Source organism: Megascapheus bottae, chromosome 10, assembly GCF_031878675.1.
Source record: "Megascapheus bottae isolate mThoBot1 chromosome 10, mThoBot2.hap1, whole genome shotgun sequence".
Taxonomy (NCBI): domain Eukaryota; kingdom Metazoa; phylum Chordata; class Mammalia; order Rodentia; family Geomyidae; genus Megascapheus; species Megascapheus bottae.
This window is the reverse complement of record NC_143518.1, coordinates 20465676-20485460: the sequence shown is the minus strand read 5'-3', so window position 1 is coordinate 20485460 and position 19785 is coordinate 20465676. Positions and strand designations below refer to the sequence as shown.

At 43.0% G+C, this 19785-nt stretch overlaps 1 protein-coding gene across 1 annotated transcript in view; it reads left to right on the top strand.

Moving 5' to 3' along the window:
- Positions 1-19785, top strand: part of Cacna1e (calcium voltage-gated channel subunit alpha1 E) — a 446101-nt gene that overhangs the window by 169567 nt on the left and 256749 nt on the right. Inside the window, exons 4-5 of the mRNA XM_090340308.1 lie at positions 8363-8468; positions 9223-9362. Coding sequence (XP_090196434.1) covers positions 8363-8468; positions 9223-9362 — 246 coding nt within the window. The remainder of the gene's footprint in view (positions 1-8362; positions 8469-9222; positions 9363-19785) is intronic.

Here is a 19785-nt window from a genome sequence, read left to right as displayed (position 1 = left end):
TGTTACTAAAAGGGGCACAAGTAGCAAGAAAAAACAGTGGGAAATAGAGCTGTCTTGGTTCTCAGAATCAATATATCCCCTTCTTTGGGAACTAGATGTGAGTGGGTCTGGCACCGACTCTGGCCCTGAACCTTCATTGCTCCTTATTAAGATTGCTAAAGGAGCAATGATTTCAGTGACTGTCTATAGAGGCCAGGGGCCTGTGAGTTAAATTGAGTTCTCTGTTCTAAAGGCAGTTAGAAGTGGGACATAGTTTAATCATCAGAAGATAATGCTAAACATCCTGTGTTTTGAGTAAACTTGACCTCTGCAAAGGAAATGGAACTGTTCTGACAAAGTCCTTTAAGGGTTTCTCTGCTTTTGTGTTACATTTCTTTCTTTTTAAAAAAAATATATTTCTTTTTTGCCTTTCATTCATTAAATTTTAAGTGTTTAGGAGTAGGTGTGATGGCATTTCTCTCTTCTTGATGGGGGGAGGAAGGAGGGATAGATGGATGAGTGTGCTCAGGCTTGCCTGTCAGATGGTGGATTGAACAGAGGCAGTTGTTGTCATGGTGATGGCAGGTTGCATCCCACTACCATGGAAACTAAAGTTAAAAAACTGATGTTAAGGCTGGAAGTCACGTGATGCATTTTTTCTGTTTTGTTTTTAAAGAAAAGGTGTTTGGTGTTTCAATCTGATATACACATACACATTGTTTAAAGATAAGACTGGATTCTGACAGATGCAATAAGGCAATGAAATGGAATAGCATGGAGTATGCAGAGGCTATCTTCCTATTTTTCTTCATATAAACAGTACATTCTTTCTGCCATGGGTGGGAGGGGCACGTGCGGTTTTCAGGTTTGGAGCCAGGGTTGTGCACTGATAATGGTCACATGGAGAAGCCTTAGCTCCAGATAACCCCCTTACCCTCTCCTCCCCAACTGTTTTTTGTGCTGTTTGTGGGACTTGCAGCAAGAAGCTGTTTCTGACCTTTTTTATTTTCCTCAAGGCTATGATCCTCAGATCTTAGCCTGAGTAGTGAGGATTACAGGTATAAGCCACTGGCTCCCAGGTAGTTCCAGTCCTTGAAAGGTACACTTGTAGTTCATCATTTGCTGATCAGCCGAGGACAGAGATGGGAACTTACATGAAAGTGTTAAGGATGATGGTGGTTGATCCTTTGGCCAATTCAGAAAATGAATGTGTGTTTTTAACAAATTAAGAAGTTTAGCTGTACCCTCCCAGAATCCTGAGGGATGCTGTTCCCTCTGCTGAAGTTTCTTGGCTTCCCTTGTGGCTACCATCTTGACAGGTTGGCCCTAGGAGGGATTACTCAGAAGCCCACGTGAAGCCATTTCGGATGAGACTCATTGTAGTAGGGCTAACACTGTCCTGAGCACTTTCATCCTATAGCCTGCTAAGAGGCATTAGGATGCCCCATGAGTAAATCTTTGACTATTGTTTTATACCTCGATTGGGAGAGAAGGTGATGAGGCATCCACTCGTGAAAAGATCCAGCCAGCCCTGTTGGGCCTCTTCAAAGAGGGCTTGATTGGATCTACCTTTCAGACTGAAGGCTGAAGAATTGCACTCAAGTCACGCATAGATGAGTCAAAAGACAGAGGAGCGTGTTGGGAAGGTGTGGAAGATCTGATGGTTGCAGACACGCACTGTTGGAGTGATGGCTTGCAGTGGTGGCCATGTCTGTGGTTTCGATACAAGGTTTTAGCTCTTTGATATTAGTCATCTATCTTAGACAGATGTGTTCTGCTCAGCGGTCTTTGGTGAAGGGGACATGATCTCATCAGCATGATCTCACTGCATTTCCATCAGGATCTGTAGGAGCGGGAGTTGTTGGACTTTAGTGGTGGTTCAACCCCTCCACTTTTTAGTTCTGGCCTTGGGTGTGATTAATGTCCACTCTAATCACTGGGAGAGATTGCATCAGAGCCATCAGCTTCATAAATCCTCCAGTGGGGGACTGGTGTTTGGATATTCTTTCCATATTCCCAGGAGATTCTGGGCCAAATGTCTTTGCTGTCTCCTGGGTGACCCATTACCATAATTTTCTTTTAAATTCTTTATCAGGCTGGGGCTCTTCAGTGACAGCCCATGGCTGCAGCCAACTCAGCCCTTCCTGGAGGCTGTGACCACTAACAGATGCTTTCTTCAAAGCTTTGAGCCACAGCAGATGCTTTAAGATTGATTTAGTAGGATAATGAAAGCGACTGTGCTTTTGTATAGTACCCCTTTCAGAGGGCTTTCATATTTGTGTCATTCTAGGCATTGATCCGGTCATATTTGTGATTTGTTCTTTGGGCATGGAGCATGGTGGTCTTCCCTTGACTTGAGCATTGTGTTGGGATAACTTTTACAATCAGAATCCTCATTGTCACGGTAACATTCCTCTATTGCTCTCCAGATCTGGAGGAAGATATTGATTTTTTTCTGTATCTTAGAGGCCTCAAGAAGTATTTCACTATTATTTACATATACATTGTCACTTTGGTATAAAGACACTGAGAAAAATACAGGGTAGACAACATACCCAACTGTGCCCAACTAATTGCCTTTATGTGCGGGTGAGGGAGGGGAGGAAAGGCACCTATACTATATTTCATAGACCATAACATGGCTGTGGACCTGACTTGCCCAAATAGAAGGCTGAAAGAACAGGAGACCATCCTTGTTGTGGGGAAACTGTTCTGGGTCTGGAGAAGAGGGATGAGACTAGCTAAAGGTGGCTGAAATACTTCTCCCTAGAGACCATGGCCTTTCCTAGAAATACCCAGCAGTTTCTGGGAAGTGCCAGAGAGACCACAGGTTACTCCTACAGATGCATGGTCTCCATTAGGTCTGGAGCCAGAAAAGAGCATAGCATTCTGTTGACCTCCCTGTCCCTAATGGCTCCATAGAGCCCTCAGAGGATAGCCAATCTCCTACGTAGTGTCATCAGAGGCTCTGGAAGAGGTAGCTGAGAGCAGAGAGGTTTGGGGCAGCCCCTGGTGACCTTAGGGATGCATCATCCAAGGGTACCCTACATTTACTGTCTGCATCCCGAGCCTGCCCCAGACAGACCCATGCCTTCACATTCATGGTGAGAGGTAGGGTAGAGACAGCAATGACAATAGTAAGACTGAGCTCCAGGTCAGTTACCCAGAGTTCTGTTGGCAAGCAAAGAGTACTCCCCTTTGCCACAGCCCTAGGCCAGCCTTCTCCCTTGCCCAGCATTCCATGCTCAAGAAAGGATTGAACAAATCAAAGGTGTACAGGCCAAGCAGCCCTTGCTCAAATTAGCTGTGTTGCTAAGGAAACAAGTCAACTGGTTGAAGGAAGGAGCATTGGGTAAAGGAGATAAATCAATAAGTGAACCTATTTTTACCGTTTCCCTAATGATTGTCTTGAAGCTGCTAGTTAGAGAAAGGAGGTGAACTGCAGTGACACATGTCCTCATTAATGGCTCTGAGGGAGAGATGAGTAAGCAAAGAAAGAGGTGTTTGGGGAGAAGGCAGGAAAGTTTAGGAGTGAGGCCCCTTGTTAGTGGACAGGGAGATGGAGCGGAAGCCTCTTTACATGCTTCAGAGCATTTTCGCAGTCACTCAGACAAGTCTGTCATTTTTGTTGTTGTGGCTGCTGCTATTCTCAGGCAATGGATCCTCTCAGCTTGCATTTCTTTTCCTAGTGTTACCTTCCTCCTCGTCTCAGTCTGAGGTAGTCTTTGGGGTGTGTGTGTGTGTACGTACATATGCAAGCATACATGTTTAAATACATATAGTTTTAATTGATGTTAACTGATTTGTACCTGCTCATTATAACATTCAGACAATACATAAAGAGTGAAAGAAAGTGAAAATAACCCTGTCAACCTGACTCTTTTCATTATCTTTCCAGCAAGACAGAATTCCACCCCCCTCCACTTTGCTCTCTCACTCTCTTTCAACATTAAATGAATCTTCTGGTTTCTCTTCTGTTTCCTTTGAATGTTTAATGCATGTTCAGAGTATACAGTAAAAAGGGGCAGATAGATATATAATGTAAAGAGAATTTGGGACACCTTTTAAAAGATACCTGTGGCTCTGGTTCCCTGGTACACAGTAGAAGCTCAATCAATATGAAATGAAGATGAAGTGTCCCTTAAAGAATCAGCCCCATTGAGGAACTATTATAAAGGCAGTTGTACTCTTTCCCTCCAATTCAGGCCAAGAGCTTGCTATTCATTTACCGATAAGTAGTTTAAGTAGCATTTGTTGGATATTCACTATGTACGGTGCTGAACACCAAGGATATAGATTTAAGCAAGACAGGCAAAACCTCTGTTCTCACATTCCCAGGCCTTGCTGTTCCTTAGCTCCATTTGTTCAAGTGTTCAAACTACAAACATCCTGGACTCAAGGGCTAGGACATTCTTCCCCAACATATGCTTCATGTAAGACACAGTATCTAATAGGAATCGCTGCATTTGGGGGCAGAAAGAATCACATTCCTGTACAGACTTTCATCCTGCCCCTAACGATGGTGACCATGAAGAGGAGTAGTTCTTGAGATCATGGCTACAGGGAATTGCTTTTGACCTTTCAGGTCACATCAGTGTGTCACCTGTCAGGTGCATTAGCTTCATTTGTGGTCTCATATCAGCAGTGCTGGCTCTTTCCTTTGGAGATGGAACAGAGCCTCTGCTGTTGGGCTTAGAATTCTGCTAGCAGGAAAAATAGGGATCAGCTTGCAAAGGTAGGAATGAGCTGGAGCCTGGTCTGAGCTGGAGAGGGGGACTACATTGCCTTTATAATAGCTCCTCAATAGGGTTGCTTTCTCAGGGGGCACCTCACCTTCATTTCTTCTTTCATTTAATACTGATGGAGCCTCTACTGTGTACCAGGGGCTCTGTGAATCATTGCTTGTGGGGATGTGAATATCAGATCTGTTTTCAAGGTGGAAAGAGGTAAGAGAAATAAAAATGCGACATGTAATACAAAGAAGAGTGAGTGACAAGGAGACAATTCACAAAGTGGCTTTCCAGCTTGGGCTTGACTTATGACCAGAAAGAAGAAAGGCTGATGGAAATTGATGGTCTAAGACTAAGCACTCTGTGCTTTTAAAGAAAAAAAAGTCACAGTGAGGTTCAAGGAAAGGGCTTTCTGGGGACCAGACAGAATTGGATGTTGTCCAGTCCCCCTCTAAGATTTCCTGGCTCCTATCTTTCTTTCACCTAGGTATTGAGAACAGGGACTCTCACTTGTACTTCCATAACTAAGTCTTATTCTCTTCATTACCTCAGTTGAAAAACCCTTGAAGTCTAAGTGGTCTGGGAAGTCCACAGAAGATTCATCTCCACCGTGTGTTCATTACCACAGGTTTCAGAATTTTCATCTACAGAATCATTGGCTCTAAAAAGGATCTTAGACATCAGATAGAAAATGCAGCTGGGTGAAGAAGTAGAAATAGGGTCTTTTCAGAACTCAGGAGTCACTAAATACCCATCTCTTGATTCTGGTTTTGGGGGCTTGATAGCACCAATTGTGAGACCATATGACTTTCCATCCTTCCAAATATCCGGCCAGTCACAGAATGGCCAAAAGGTCCTTCTGAGTCTCCTCTTATATCCTGGGAAGCCTCAATTTTCTGTTTGTACCTCCTGGACAAATGAAATTTAGAGGTCCTGGGTGGGAGCCATGGCATGAGACCTGACTAGAAAAAGGCAGGTGACCAGGCAGGGTGAGGATGGGGCAGTAGAGGCACAGCATGCCCATGTGTGTCAGTGGGCAGAATATCCTCAGAGGGGCACAGCTGCCAGGCCCCTTTCCTGCCTGAAGTCTCAGCACTGATGTCTGTGGTTGTTCCCTTCTGGCTTTGATGGTGGAGAAGATGCAACCCTAAAAATTAATCACAGACCAAAGCTGTCCCCTGAGAGCTGGTGACATCTGTAGTCTGAATGGGAAAAACCTCCTTTGCTGACCTGGAGCTCTCAACTGTACTCAGCTGGTTTCCTAAGAAAGGCTGGACAGGTGGGCCCCATATTCTTGTGAACCATTTTTATGACATGGCATGGCAGAGGCATTAATTATACTCCAGTCAGCCAACAGTCCCTCTTACTCCCCACTCCTGGGGATGGCAGAAAGACTTGCCCTTTGTGTGGCATTCTCAAGTATATTCCTGTGAATGCCATTCTCAAGAGAAAAGGGTCCAGGGTATGCTGTGTGCTGATCCTACTGTGTGTGTGTGTGTGTGTGTGTGTGTGTGTGTGTGTGTGTGTGTGTGTGTGTGTGCGTGTGTGTGTGTAGGGTAAATACCTCATTCAGCAGTGTGGGGGGGATGGGGAGGGTGGATACTGTACACAGTAGTACTAAAAGCTCCAAGGAGTCCTACTGGGAAGAAACCTACTTCACTTCACTTCACCCAGGCTTTCCCTCATTTATTTGCTGCAAGTTCCTATAACACTACTGTTGTGGCCTATATCATAGGAATGCTGCTGGAAATGCATGCCACTTTTGCTCTCATTCAGCAAGGACTTGTGGCCATGTTTTCAGGTCTTTTTTTTTCTGGACATTGTTCCAGACATGTTTGAGGAAAGGGACAGGGATTCTTCTCATCTTCATCTTGTCAGAAGGGTCTTAAGATTCTTGGCCTGTGTTTGAGGATTTGTTGGGACCTTGGCTCTGGAGGTGGTCTCTTATCATTATACTGCTTTGATCTGGAGCTCTGAGTTAGAGCTCCAGAAGAGGAAGAGGAATACCCTTGCAGTGATCGGTGGTCTTGGAGGGTGATGTGTGGCAAGGAGCTTGTTCCAAGTAGGTGAGCATGCAAGCTAGGTGTGTACCTATGGTGTGTTTAACTCTTGAGCTGTACCTAGTATCCAGAGAGTTTGGAGGAGGAAGGTTGCCCAGTGGAACTGAGTGACTTTTCTGTGGTGAGACTCCTTTTGATTTGTATAAGCATGAAGGCATCGGGAGTTCCTGTGAAGCCCTTTCAGACCTAAGGCTGAGTGTGGAGAAGCAGAGGTTCCTAGGGAAGGGGTTCTGGTGAGTAGCGAAGGCAACGTGGGAAGGAATGACATGACTCAGAGATAGAGGAGATGGAGCTGCCACATTGGAAGTACAAGGACTTCAGGTGCACACACAGCCAGCCACCTCTCCCTCACACTTCCTGGGCAACTGGTAGCCTATTCACACCATCACCACTTATTTGGTCTCTACTTATAGAATGCCCCGTGCTTTCCCAGCGATGCCTTTGTCATTGATACAACTAATGGTGGAGGTGGGATAGGAACCGTATGGAGACGTATTTATGGTTCACTCCTCTGTACTGGAAAAGAAGACTATAGATTCTGTGCCCTGCACAGCTACTGGGCTCTGTGGGGAGATACAGGAATGGTTGCTGCCTTTCCTTCCCCTTTGCTAGATCAGTTCTCTCCTGGCTAGACTCTGGAATGCCAGAGCACAAGTTGCTCTGAGGCCAGCAATAGTAGTTGTCTTCTGTTTGTCACAACAGCAGTTATAGAATGAAATCTTAACGTGCAGACAGACGGCTCTAGCAGGGAGCCAGTGTTTCCCTCTTTCTGTATTTTCTATCAATTGCCACACGTCCCCTGAGCTTGCAGTGAAGTGCTTGGGCAGGAGTAAGTCAGGATGCTGGGTTTGAGCCATAGTCCTGTTTACAGAAAGGCACAGGGTGCCCCTCAACCATGCTCAAAAAAACATAACACGAAAGCTTGCATTCATTGGATTTTCAGTTTGGCTTCTAGAGGCTAGACTTAGCCTTTGTAGATGTTGACTCAGGCTATACCTTTTTTTTTCCCTAACTGTAGATACAAAAATCTAGGAAAGAAGGTGGAGTAATGCAAGCTGCTCTGGCTCTTTGATGTGTTCCCTGACTTGGATATTAAGGCAAAGGTGGTTTAAATGGGGAGAATGTTTTCTTTTCCAGGTTATATGGTTCCCAGAAGGCAGATATCTGCAGCTGGGTCTAAAATCATCATTACATGGCCCAGGAACCTGATGATTGGAAAGAGCAGGGGTCTGCCATAGCATTAATTGTGCTTCGTCTGAACACATCCCTGGTTCATTCCTGCCTTTTGACTGTATGTTCCCTCAGTTCCTGGTATATCCACCTCATATCCAACTCTATTATTCACTGGTTATTTCCTTTTCTTGGAGAACATGTGTTATGTTCACAAACCAGTCCCAAATAGCTAAATAGTTATGTTCCATATCCTCAGAACAGGAGATAAATCATGCAAACTACAAGGCACAGTGGGAGGGGATAAAATGTGTGTGTGTATGTGTGTGTGTGTGTGTGTGTGTGTGTGTGTGTGTGTGTGTGTGTGTTTCTGTTTCTGTTCCTGGGATCTCAGATGATCGTATTCTTTAACTCCTTTCCCACGCCCTTTGAATACATGATCTTGGCCACCATTATTGCCAATTGTATAGTCTTGGCGTTGGAGCAACATCTCCCTGAGGATGACAAGACCCCGATGTCCCGAAGATTGGTATGTGTGTTCCTTCCTGCTCCCCCTGGTCCCTGTATCCTTGGCTTTATCACCCTCCCTCTTCCCCTCTTTCCTGCCCCTCCTTGGTGAGGAGTTGGTTTGTTGTTTGCTGAGGGACAAGTTAGCAACCCCACTGGGACTCACAGGGAAAAGAGGGCGTTGCAAGCACTAGTGTGTTCCCCACATGGCAGCTAGATATGAGGACCATTTGCTTTTCTCTCCTGTCTTGTGGGAATTTTGAAGTGAGAGCAAAAAGGGAGGGCAAACGAGAAGAGGGAGGAAGTTGAAAGCTTGGGTGTATCAGTGGTTGTGAACTCGCTAAATGCTGATGTCCACATTTTCCCCTAAGGAATGACTCATGTGTCTAATCCATTCCCCAGGAGAGAACAAATAAGGTATTTGTGATCTAAATATGTGAGTGAGTGATGCCAGGATGATAACCTGAGCATGAAAACCCTGAAATTTCTACTTGGTATGAAGACCAGTGATGGAAAAGACATGCCTTTTCTTGGCAAAGGCCATTGGTAACTATCAGGGGGGAAATCGTGTGAGCATACATCTGTCCATTTTTACAGCTATCCCTCTTGCTCCTTGTGCTCCACAGAAAGCCCATAGCCTTTTGGGTCAGCTTATTTCTCCATGTGCTAGAGTAGGTTTTACATAGACATGCAAGAGATGCCAGGATTTACTTTGGTCTTTGTCTGATAAAGCACAGTCTTCCTCTCACTGCTGCTTTTGTTTCTCATGGTCACAGGAGAAAACAGAACCATATTTCATTGGGATTTTCTGCTTTGAAGCTGGGATCAAAATCGTGGCCCTGGGCTTCATCTTCCATAAGGGTTCATACCTCCGCAATGGCTGGAATGTCATGGACTTTATCGTGGTCCTCAGTGGGTGAGTTTTCTTCCGTGTGTGTGTGTGTGTGTGTGTGTGTGTGTGTGTGTGTGTGTGTGTGTGTGTGTCTGTGTCTGTGTGTCTGTGTGTGTGCGCGCACGCTTTGGGGTATGGAAACTGTGGTGTCAGGAAATAGCTGGAGCAGAGAACCCAGGGTGGAAAGACAATGACTGTGGATTGTAGTCAGAAGAAAAAAAAATAAGGGATAACATTTCCCAAGGGGCCAGACGACAGAACAGTTGGGTATGCGTTAGGCACAATGCATGCCTGATCTCTACCTTTATAGAAATGTGTGTGGTTTTAGGCAAAAGCCAAGGGATAGCTTCCCAATCTGTGCATGGCAAAAGTTGAACACCCATTTTATGGGGAGGGCAGTCCTTCCACCAAAGTGAGCAGACTTCTGCTAGCCTGACAGTTACTCCCCAAGAGATGAGCCAAAAGGCTCATCCCCATTATGTTTCTTTTGGAGATTTGAAGAGACCTCAACCATATACTCTGAGCTGAAAATTAATACTCATGCTCTAAGAACAGAAATTCTTAAAAAATGATTTTTATATTTATTCATACCCTAAAATTGAATCCTATTAAAACGTTTGATAAATCGTTCCTTTGAAACTAATAGAGTAGTGCTATATTGGGGCTGACTTAACGTCACGGGAGCATCACACACGCTGGTGGTACATTTAGTTAAATATTTGATAACTCCTTCTTTTGGCTATTAATATAGTTCAAGGACAGTGGATGGATCCAATGCCATCTGCAGCAAATGTATCAGGTTGTGGCAAGGTGATGCTGCTGCTGCTATATGGGGTTTCTGGGGTTTGTGGGTCTTGAGTTGGGTGTCTCTTGGGGTCTGTCGGGGAAGTAAGCAGTCCAATGTGGGTATCACAGCAACAGGCATAGCATGGAAATGCTCATATCCAGCTTGCCAGTGGACAGTAACTCCAATGCAAACAAGAGAAGAGTGGCACAGGAATTCAAAGAGGGGAAGATTTGCCGACAACATTATTATAGGTCAAACAAAACAAGGAGAAAAGAGTTAATTTTTTTTCAGGTAATTGCCAGGGTGAGTGTAGGTGAAGTCTGAGAAGGACAAAGGCTTGGAAACCACTACATTTATCTATTGTCTGGTGGAAATACAATACTTGTGCACTTAATCATTAGACTTATGACAACTTAGTAAAAAGCAAAATAGTTGCAGATATAATGGATTGCAGTATAGTTGGTAAACAGCTAACCCTTCAATATAGAAAGTAGATAAATAGAGGTTTTGATTCTTCTTTTTTAAACATCTATTGCCTGCTAAGATAATTTTCTAGAAGTTACTTTCCTAAAAAGTTTCTTACTTCATTTCAAATATATGAAGGTACATTTTATGTATAGTATTCCTGAAGTGTATTGTCATAGGAAATAGCACAGCTGGATATTTTAAGTGGCTCTTAAAAATCAATAAATTGTACTATATCGAAAAAGGCCTAAATGGGAATAAAAGATAAGTACTGTAATATGTATGTGTTAAGATTGGCCCCTTTCATTTCTTTATGTATTAGAGACCACTTGAATTTTTTGGCCTTTTTATTTACTGTTAAATGATTACATATATTCATTAAAGAAAATATTGAAAACAAAAGAAGAACGAATGAACAGTTCATTAAGAGAGACTCTCATTTTTATTTTGCTTTTTTTGGTGACATTATTTTTTCCCAGCACTTAACTGCTAAAGCAGCTTCTTTTCAAATGCTTGCAATTTCACTGCCATTCTCAATATGGCATCCTCATATCACTTGCTATCTCCTGCTTCAGTAAAAAGCAGTAATGACTGTTCAGTAGTTTGTTAAATGGATGTACACAGCTTGCTTCTCATTTTGCCATTATTCGACAACACTTAGTTTGCTTTCTGGCTTTTTGTGATGATAAATAATTATTGAAGATGCTCCAACATGCATCTTTTGGTTGTCACATTTTAGCAGACAACTTTGACAGGTTGAAATGCAGTCAGTTTTCTGTATCCATGAATTCTACGTAGGAGATTCAACCAAGCATAGATAGGAAATATTTGGGGAAAATGCATCTGTATGAACATATATAGACTTCCATTCTTGCCATTATTCTCTAAACAGTACAGTAAAACAACTAGTTTATAGCATGTTCACTGCATTAAATATTGTAATTTAAACGTGGAATAAAGTATATAAGAAGGAGGAAGTACATAGGTTGTATGCAAATACTATGTCATTTGTACATAAGGAATGTGAGCATGTATTAATTTTGGTATCCATAAGGGATCCCAGAGCCAGTTAGGGCAAGTGTACTTCACAAAGAAGCCTGCTGTTATGGTATTGTATGCATAGGGACGTTTGGAAATCATGAGGGGTGAGGGTTAGTGGAGGAAGCAGATTACTTGAGTAGACAAGACAAGTTATCAAGGGTTGTAATGTTGTTGAGGGAGCTGACTGATGGATACCAGCAATATCCTTTTGTTGGCACCATCAGGAAGACTGTCTGTTCCTCACTGGTATGTCCTGAAGCAGTCCTAGCCTAACCAATCAGTTAACCGATCTGTGCTCATCTTGCCTTCCTAGTGGCTCTTCAGGCTTTGCTAGCTCTGTGGAATGGCCTTAACACACCCCTGCTTTCCACTTGAACCAACAGGGCTTTGTTCCTGGTCCTTCTCTAAACCTACAGGATGGCCTTCTGTAAAATAACTAGGAATCTCCTCCTTTATTCACGTGCGAATGAATGGTCTGTAGAGAAAGGAGTGATATTCTTGAGTTCCCTGCCCAGGGACTCAGGATTTTGGTTATAACTCACCTGAGTAGATAATCTCATTTGTTTTTTTCATCATCACACAGGATGTTTATCTACTATATTGCCTCTCTTACAAGATGCATATTGTCTCCAAAAATCAGCCAGCATCTTGTAGTAGTGGCATAGCAGAATTTAATTGATGGTATTTTATCTTTCTGGTGGTACATCAAATTATGGGGCACTTTATAATTATTGGGGTCTTAGATTGAATGAAATACATTGTGACATCAAGGTAGCTAGGCAGGCAAAGCAGACTCCAGAGATGAGTCATCTATTTCTCACAGAAATTCTGTCATTTGCCAAAGATTACATGTCTCTCCATGGCAGATTCAGGAGTTCAGATCATATCCTTGAATACAGGTCTGATTTTTTTTTCCCCAAGCCAGTGCCCTATGCAGTTTCCTCTCTGGACCATGCAGAATTCCCGATACCTACACTGTGGTCATCCCTGCTGTCTGCTTTGCCCATCTAACCTCCGGATGTCACCTTACCTTTTACTCCTGTGCACTGGGTGAGGTTGAGGGTGACAGTGCTAGAGCAAGACACAGTGCCTCCAGGCAAAGGCTGCACAACTTCTCAGCTGTCTGGTGGGCAGAAGGGTGGGAAGGGTGGTGGATGTTATTAGGCTGTCAGACACCTGGCTTGGCCCAAGGTCTCTCCTTACTTACTTTTGCTGAGACAAGAATTTAGGGGGCCTGAATAACTACATTCTGTCTACTGTCTCTGACTTTCCAACCTTTAGTATTCTTATCCCACTAAGTTGGGAGTATTGATGATACAAGCCTGGGAAGCGTTGTCCCCACAAGGGCCATTTATGACATTCATAGTCTATACTAAATGATATATGCAGAAGGGCTATGGCAGCTGAAGAGGATATGTGTCAGTCCTGTCATAACCAAATTATCTTGCAGGCCTCACCCAGTCCATGGGCAGGTATTCCCTACCTCAGAGAGAGTGAATTTAGGTATGTTACTTTATGGAATCCTCAGAATCCCATCAAAAGGATTGTCTGAGTCTGGTTCTGCTGCTATCACATGATACCTGAAACTGTTTTAAATGATGGGATTTATTTCTGAGAATTCTGGTGGCTGGGATACGAGCTTGGCATTGACACTCAGTGAGAGCCTTCTTGCCATGTGTGGCATGGTGGAGAGCAGTACCGGGTGATGATGGACACATAGAAAAGAAAAGAAATGGGCCACACTCATTCTTCTATCCTGGTGAGAGCAGCCTTGATCTGTTCATTACAGGGGCACCCTTAGACCAATAACCTCTCCAGCTTCCCACTCTTAATACCGTTAGAACAATAGTGGAATTTTTTTTTTTGCGGGTCCTGGGCTTAAGCTCAGTATGTGGTACTGAGGAATCGAACCCAGGTCTTCGTGCATTCTAGGCAAGCACTCTACCACTAGGCCAAACTCCCGGCCCCAGGTTTTGAATTCTTAAAGCTCTATGATTCCATATTCCTTTTGAGGCAGTGTTTGTGTTGGTGGGGAGGCAACATAAGTTCCTTGCCCAAGGCTAAGGTAAATGTGTGGTTTTAGAAGGATAAGAGCTGATGTGCTTCTCCAGGATTTCTTCTTGTGAGCTTTCAAAACAAGTACCTTCCAGAGAAGATATGTTAGGCCTTAGAATAATATGGTTTGATGCATAAAGACCACATGAGAAGCTCCAGCTGATTTCTTCATTAACTAGCTTGTTTGTGCACTCATTGATTCTTCCAGCAAAACTAGTATTGATTGTGGAAAGAAAAGCTAGAACTGAAAAACAATGAATTTAACATAGTCTCACTTGTGCTGAAAGACAGTGAATTTGCCATTCTTTTGACAAACCTGTTTTTTCAGTACTGAGCTTTGAACTCAAGGCTTATAGTTGTAAGACAAGCTCTCTATCATGTGAGCTACTTTTCCAATCTTTTTTCCCATTTTAAAAGTTTCTTTTCAGAGAGGGTCTCATGTTGGGTCCTAGTGTGGGCCTTGGCCTGTGGTCCTCCCTTATGTTACTGTTTAGATGGAATTATAGGCATTCTTCACCATGCCTTGGCCTTTAAACAAACATTTTGATATCTCTGTTGAATTTGTAATAATTTTGGATTCATGAGAACATTTGCATACATTTCTAAACATTTATCAAGCAAATTGGAGTTTTCCAAACTACTTGAAGTCTTAATTTAATAAAACCTGAAATGCATGGATAACGACAGGGTAGGATGAGTACTCAAGGACTCTCCTACAGCACGAATAGGACAAGGAAATGATCAGGGAGACCATGCTTTGGGCCTCTGGTCATCACTGTATATCCAGTGCCTGACATAGAGTCGATATTCAATGCTAAGTAGAATGAATTGTTTGCTTATTCCAAGTCTCTTGTCCTCTATAGGATACAAAGGAGAAGCCTGGGCTTGGGAAGAATTGAGGCGATCCTTTCTTACATCTTCTCTTGAGTCTCACTGGGATCCAAGTTTCTATGTCTATCTAGTTCTCATCTTGACCACTGGTGTTAGGCAAGTGAAAGCTGGGAGCTCATACCGTCAGTCATGAGGAGGTATTGGGCTTTCTGACATCTAGGCCTGATTAGCAGGTTTTCATGGTGTCTCTTGGGGATTTCAGAGAGGATAAAACTAAATTTTGGATATGTAGACTCCTAGAGGAGGTTGGGTTACAGAGAGAGGTGGGGAAAAAAAGAAGTCAACACCATCACACAAATTGTTGTATAATAAAAGCTACCATTGATTAAGCCATATGTTAAAAAAAACCTTTTTGTCACATTATTTCTAATAAAATGTTGTACTGCACAATAAGAATGATCAGGTTTGATTATTACCCAGGAACATTTTAGATTGGGTAAGCTGGCACAATTTTAACAGCTTGCTTATTTTCAAATGGTTGATACAGTGTGCTCCTGATCTGTAGCTTGGCTTCTCACAGTTTCAGCTACCCATGGCAATCACAGTGTGAAAACACCGGGTAGGAAACTGCAAAAACAAACATTTCCTGAGTTATAACTGGTGTGACATCCTGAGTAGCATGCTGATGTGACATCATATCTCCTCGTCCTGTGACATGAAAGGTCCTTATGTCCAGGATATTCATACTGTGGGCATTGCCCACTCACAAGAAGCATACTAGCCTCTGTGTTATGATAGACCTTCAAGAACCCTGCAGTACCTTTCTTAATTATGGCTTCAAGTTGCGCAAGTCGTCATGTTGGTAATTTCACTACAGTATGTCCCATATTGTCATGATTGCTAATCCTTTGCTGTGTCTGTTTCTGAATTCAACTCTACCATCATATGTACATATTAGGAACAAAATATCATCTATTGGGAATCTGGCCCTGCTCATGCTTTTAGGCATCCACTAGGGGGTCCTAGAACAAATCCACTGTAGGCACAAGGGAGTTTTGCATATGCCAAAGCTAGAATTGCAATCCAGTCCCTAGCTCAGCAATGGCACCAACTGTTCCTCTGCTGCTGGAGAAATATAGATGCCGCTGGGTTTCTATTCTGCATCTTTAGGTCCTGGTTGAATGATAGGCTATATGCTGTTCCTTCCCATTTAGGAAATCTTTATTTTCAGTTGTGTATTAAAATACTGGTGACGTGGGGCCAGGAGTTTGGCCTAATGGTAGAGTGCTTGCCTAGCATGCATGAAGACCTGGGTTTGATTTCTTGGTATCACATACATAGAAAAAGCTGAAAATGGCGCTGTGGCTCAAGTGGTAGAGTGCTAGCCTTGCAAAAGCCCAACGACAGTGCTCAGGCTCTGAATTCAAGCTCCAGGTCTGGCAAAATAAATACAGTACTGGTGATGTCACAGAGCCATTCTTGGATGGGGTTATTCCTCATCTGAGGTGCATGTAGGTGGGTCTGAACTTCATTCCTCTGGCAACAACATCATCCACTGGGCCCAGTCAGTCACTCAAGAGAGAGTCAAGAGACTGACAGTGTGCCAGGCAGAGTGTTAGATATGACCAGGTGGGTTTGAGTGTTTCCCATCAGGGGCAATGAGGCCACATGGATGTTATCCAAAATGGCACCCTACCCAGCTTTAGAGCTTTTCTTAAAGGAAAAAAAACTCACAACCAAACAAACATTTAACCAGAATATGATACAGCCATATGAGGAAAGAAGGGATTTATTGAGAGGAAGAATGCTGTGTTTTTAAGTGCTTGGAGGTGGGAGAGTATACAGAAAGAAAGATTGTAGGGTACCTCTGGGCCCTTGGCAAAGGGAATAGTGAGAGACTATTAGTGAGGGTAATAGTGAGAGACACCTGAAGAGATCAATAAAACTACCAGCCTGGGCTATGCAGGGAGTTTGTATTCGAACCAGGGAGGGTCTGTAGGCTAGAATCAGGAGGCAGAATCCTACTTCTAACTGCTGTGGATATTGTACACGTCTTTTGTCCTTTATTTTTTCTTTACCCTGGAATCACCCCTGAGGAAAAAACATAGAAAAGAAGAGGTTCCATTGTTTTTAACTGCAGTTTAGGGAAATGTATGTAACCTAGCGGAGGGAAAGAAAACAAAGAGAAATGGGGACAAGGATGAAAAAAGGCAAGAGAATGCTGCAGAGGAGCTGGGAGCTGCCACTGTGTACCCCAGCTTCTCACCAGTGGCATATGCAGAGTGGTTTAGCCTGAAGCCTGCTGGTAGGAGGAAGATATCTGGAGCTAAATATATATCGATAGGTATTTTTAGAGGATTTTCTGTAAGACGGCTGCCCTAACATACGAGTTTCCCTAGCAGTTAAGAATCGAGGAAAACACAATTTTCCTCTGGGAGCACTGTCTCTCTGGTGCTGAGATTGTGGGGGAGGTGTTGTATATGTAGTCTTGGGGGGGGCAGCCCAATTTAAATCCCTGCAGTAATAGTGTGATAGCCCTGGGTATTTATATAGTGCCTCCGTGCCAGGGAGACTGACAGGATTTTATAGACCTGTCTTTTTTTTCCTCTTCTCTGCTCTCGGTGGGTGAAGTGGGGAGGTACAGTAAGCAGAGGGTGAGTACAGGGAGGGAGCACAGAGCTTGCTGTTTCTTGGCAGTGAAGAAAGTGAGGTTGAATGAGGCAAATGAGGGACATGGAGCTACCCAGCTGCTTTGAGGCAGACAAGGAAGGCTAAGCCTTGATCTGTGGGTGGGAGTTCTGTGAGACCTTAGGCTTTACTGCTTCTCGAATTCTTCCTTTCAGTAGAGCTGCTTTTCTGACAGACTTCTACCTCCTCTCAGGTAATTTGTTCATGTCTAGCCTCACACTGGGGAATCCACAGTGTCTTTTCTCATCAAGACATTATTCTAGTTGCATTTTCATCCCAGATGGGTAAAGGATGGAAGAGAAATGGTGAGGTTGCAGAATTTTATTTGCTTTCCTTTTTCTCAGAATTCAGGTTTTCGTTTTGAGAAAGAGGTAGGCCAAAGGTAAAGGGAATGATGGGTTGTTTTTGTCTTTAGTTTTTAATATGAAATTGGTCATTTTTCTATATTGAGATGGAGCATTGGTTCACTGAACAGACATTTATTGAGCACCTACTGTGGTCTAGAGGAAAGGAAATGGTGCTAGGTCTTTCTATTTCCTAAAATGCCCTGTGCTAACTCCAGTGATGGAAGATCATTCTGGAAAGAACAGAGCAGGACCTAAATGGGCTTGGCATCAGCAGAGGGAAAGCCCAGGCAATGCAGGAGGTTTTGAAGTCCTCAGTGGTTTTGCTTGAGATCTGTTCTCCCTGGTTTCACACTTACTTAGTATGATTTAGGGAAAGAAAATGTGGCAAGGTGCTTTCTGTCTGAGACCACATTCCTGGGCCTTGGACTCCCATCTTAAGGCTGTTAAACACATTCACTCCCACTCACGTGCCTGAGTATATGTGGAAGTGGGAGGGGGAAGAGATGGTGAAAATTCTGAGGCATGTTTGCAAAGCAGAGAGGATAAAGTATACACATTCTATAGAGCTCCTGAATAGAATAGAAATTAAAAGGAGAGTATATATTTCTCACTTGGGAAGAGATTTGTTAACTTGCATATATGTTTTAAATGTAGTTCGTAGGTAAGTATAAATGGGTTTGTGTGCAAGGTGAAAATTCTGTGCATTGTTTAATGTACATGTCACTGAAGTCAGGAAATAGCAGATACATTGAGAGTAGTGTGCTTTCAAAGGCAAAGGTTGAAATGGGACAGGACAGATGTGGAGCAGACATAGAGGTTGTGCTGATGTGAAAGGAAATATATGAAAAGAAATACAAGTCCTGAAGCTCAGTCACTGAAGGATCTAGGAGGATAATAACTTATATTTTTTTCACAGACACCTGAGAGGGGAATGGCTAAACACCTTGACCAGGGTCTTAGAAATGGGAGGAAAGAGTCAGGGCTTAGAAGGTGACTTCTGTAACTTTAATGCAAGGGTCCACTGTAGTCATACCACTGATCTTGGCCATGAGGGTTTGGAACATTCACTCAAACACTGAAAGTCCCAGCCCTCTGCTGCTGCTTAGGACTGGTGAGGACCATCCAGCTGGGGTATGAACAAATGAGATCCTTTATTATTTTGCTTGAAAGTATGTGTGCAGCTTACATGGAAAACAGACTAATCTAGTGGGCTAATGACTTGGGTTCTGATCTATGACCGTGTAAACTTTGTTTGATTCAGTTTCCTTTACTTACTAAATGAAGGTAACACCTACCCTAACTGTATCATTGGGCTTGTGAAAAGCAGATATTGGCAATACTGAGGTTGGGGGATTGTCATTCTAAATGTATTATCAACAGCCTCCAGTCCCAGGCTAGGATTTGAACTCAGCAAACAAAATTGTGAGGCTGATATTTTGCTGTTTAAGCTGTACCTTTAGTCTTGTTTGCACCTGAGCTGTGATCTAGCTTACCTTTGGATTCCTGTCATTTCTGAGATACTAGGCATATGCCACAGAATCCATGGAGATGAAGTCTTCTAGACCTTTCTACTTGGAATGTCCTCAAACTGTGACCTCTCTGATCTCAGCCTCCTATATAGGATAGGCCTAAGTACCAGCACCCCGCTGATTACAACAATTCTAAAGCAGCTCATGATGTATCTATACCAAGCTTCCTTTAGGAGAGTTTTTATAAAACAATGTAGCAAAAATACCAAATAAATAAACAGTAATTCCTTCTGATGAGATAAATATTAGGATATGCATAATGTATCCTGAGTACTGTAAGAATTGAAAAGCTGCAAAATGCTATGGCTCTGTGGACCTCAGGCAGCCATAGCCACTTATTCCTATAGTATTTGTGAGCATGAAAATGAACTTCAATGTTGTAAATTCTAAAAGATAATTTTTAATTTTTCCATTAGTTACCATTTTGTGTCAAGACAGAATTTTACTACAAATTGAAAAGAGGATATAGCTTATTTCCTGTTAATAGAGGATCTAATTTTATCAGCACACACAAAATCTTCTCGTTATTATTAAAAAGAACAATAAAGAAGTTCCAGGAGTAAAAAGTGAAACCAAAGGGGTTCATTTTTCACTTTCTTAACAGTGAAAATATTGTACCTTCTGCAGTCCTATTTCTTGACCTTCTGGTTCTTTCACTTCTGGCTGTCCATTCCTCTTGCCCTGATCACAAAACACAGATCAGA